Below are 2,500 nucleotides of genomic sequence, written 5' to 3' on the forward strand. Positions count from 1 at the left end.
ATATATTTGGAAATATTTTTTTATGTATTCACTGAAGCTTTGTTTGCAATGATTTTTGTGCTTTCTGTTATCTCTCACACACTCACTCACTCACACACACACACACTCACTCACTCACTCACTCACTCACTCACTCACTCACTCACTCACTCACACTCACACTCACTCACCATTTATTTACAGGAAGTGAATGTTATCATGTGAATTTGATACAGTTGTTGGTGTCTTATAATCCCGAAGGGGATGGGTCCTTGTTTGGACATGACACAAAAAATAAAAATTCATTCAAAAAAATTCATTCATTCACTCTCACTCACTCACTCACTCACTCACTCACTCACTCACTCACTCACTCACTCACTCACTCACTCACTCACTCACTCACTCACTCACTCACTCACTCACTCACTCACTCACTCACTCACTCACACACACACACACACACACACACACACACACACACACACACACACACACACACACACACACACACACACACACACACACACACACACACACACACACACACACACACACACACACACACACACACACACACACACACACACACACACACACACACACACACACACACACACACACACACACACACCTGATATGATAATCACTCTGAGCTCGTCGCTGTCGACGTCAGTGAGGATGTTTTCTCGGAGCGACTCGAGCATGGACAGAGACAGAGCGTTCCTCTTCTTCGGATTGTTCAAGATTATTCTCCTGGAAGAAATAACTTATTTCACATACAATAACTTAAAACCTTTTTAAAGCTGCAGTGTGTAGAATTTTGGGTTTTATTTCCTAGCAGATTTTGTAGAAAGTAATTATAATATCCATAAGTACATTTAATTTAGTGCATAATAGCTGAAAAAAATGTTTTGAATAGTTTTTTTCCCTTAGAAAGGGTCTCATATATGTCCATATTTCGGCATATCTTGGACCATGGCCTTGTCACCGCCATTTTGGAAGAGTCATAGTTGGAATGTAGCTATTGCATTGTTTAAAATTTAGAATTGTCCTTGTCCTTGAAGGCCACTGTAGCTTCTGTTATTATTCTAAAGAGGGTGGGGTTACCCAGGGAGTGTTGCATTCTAGAACTTTGTAGAACTTTCTTGATGATGTCATATTACACACTGAACCTTTAATAGAGTTTGCTTGAAAGCCTTGTAAAAGCTTAGTAAGAGTGTTGACCTCAAAATCATAGCAGATTTTTTTTTAAGTTTAGAGAATTTTTGTGTATGAATTAAATACGAATATGAATTACGTTTATTGTCCGTATTCTCAAGTTCTTCTTCTTCTTGTCAGTATTTCTGTTCATTTTGTAAACAGTAAAAATACAAAAAATTAAACACCAAAGTATAGCAGCCTAATGGTTCACATTTGGTACTGCCTTCTTTCATTTGCTTTTAAATGTCTTCTAATGTGTTTTATGTATTTTAATCTTGCCCCTGTAAAGCACTTTGAGTGGCCTTGTGTTTGAATTGTGCTATAGAAATAAACTTGCCTTGCCTTGAAATATTAATTCTTAAAAGAAAGAACATGTCGTAGCAGAGATATTTTGTCTATTTAAAGCAAACTTTTCAATACAGTTTGTTACAGACACATACTAAAGTGATTATTAAATCTCTTTTTCTTCTCTCTCAATGACCCCTCCAGGTTTCCGTAGGTCCTTTTAACACTGACGTAGGAACCTCTTTATATGTCCATGGTAGGAACAGTGAGATCCAAAATCATGAAGTCATATATTATCACAAAGGCATTGTTTTCACAGGAAAAATATACCAGCCGAATTTGCCTTAGTAATTAAATGCATTATGTATCGCTGTTACCTGCTGTTGATGTTAAATGTTCTATTCTATTCATACAAGTGCTATTTTAAAGTGACAACAACCGTTATTAAAGGGTTTTTTCAATATCAACACACGAGCATATATGTGATCCTTAAAAACAGTAGTAATTTAATTCAGCTTCTATCTCAAAAAACAAGTAAAAGGTGCAGTTAGGCTACACGTTAACTGAATAAAAGTACTAATAATAATCATAATAAAAATACCGCACCTTATCCCATTGCTTTGCTGTCTCAATGTCAGCGGTTCCGGTCCAGTTTGAGAGTAGAATCGCGTCGGTGTGTTTCTGCTGAGCTGAAACACTCCGACAGATCTGCACAATATGCTGCGAGCCATGTTGTTTACCTTTCAGCAGACAGTAGACCAGACGTTCACCTTCCCACTCTCACTTCCGGGTTACGACACCGTCAACGTCATCACGCAGAGCAACGTAAGGGAAATAACTTACAAATACAGTAGATGTGTGTGTAATGTATTTTTTCTCTCACCTTACTATACAATAAAACAATTAACCACGCCCCCTTTCATTCTTTTCTCTCCTCTTTTTAATTAAATTTGTCTTACTTTATTTAAAATAAAATATATATATGGAACTTACCAGAATGAAAATGATACACAGAAACTTTCCATCAAAACTT

General features: G+C 36.9%; 1 protein-coding gene across 1 annotated transcript in view; it reads right to left on the bottom strand.

The window, feature by feature from the left end:
• Positions 1 to 2,199, bottom strand: part of echdc3 (enoyl CoA hydratase domain containing 3) — a 6,278-nt gene extending 4,079 nt beyond the window's left edge. Inside the window, exons 1-2 of the mRNA XM_080050785.1 lie at positions 2,074 to 2,199; positions 614 to 735 (exon numbers count right to left, since the gene is read on the bottom strand). Coding sequence (XP_079906911.1) covers positions 614 to 735; positions 2,074 to 2,198 — 247 coding nt within the window. The 5' untranslated portion in view covers position 2,199. The remainder of the gene's footprint in view (positions 1 to 613; positions 736 to 2,073) is intronic.
• Positions 2,200 to 2,500: the final 301 nt, after the last annotated feature.

The sequence above is a fragment of the Ammodytes marinus genome (assembly GCF_949987685.1).
Source record: "Ammodytes marinus genome assembly, chromosome: 22".
NCBI classification, from domain to species: Eukaryota; Metazoa; Chordata; class Actinopteri; order Uranoscopiformes; family Ammodytidae; genus Ammodytes; species Ammodytes marinus.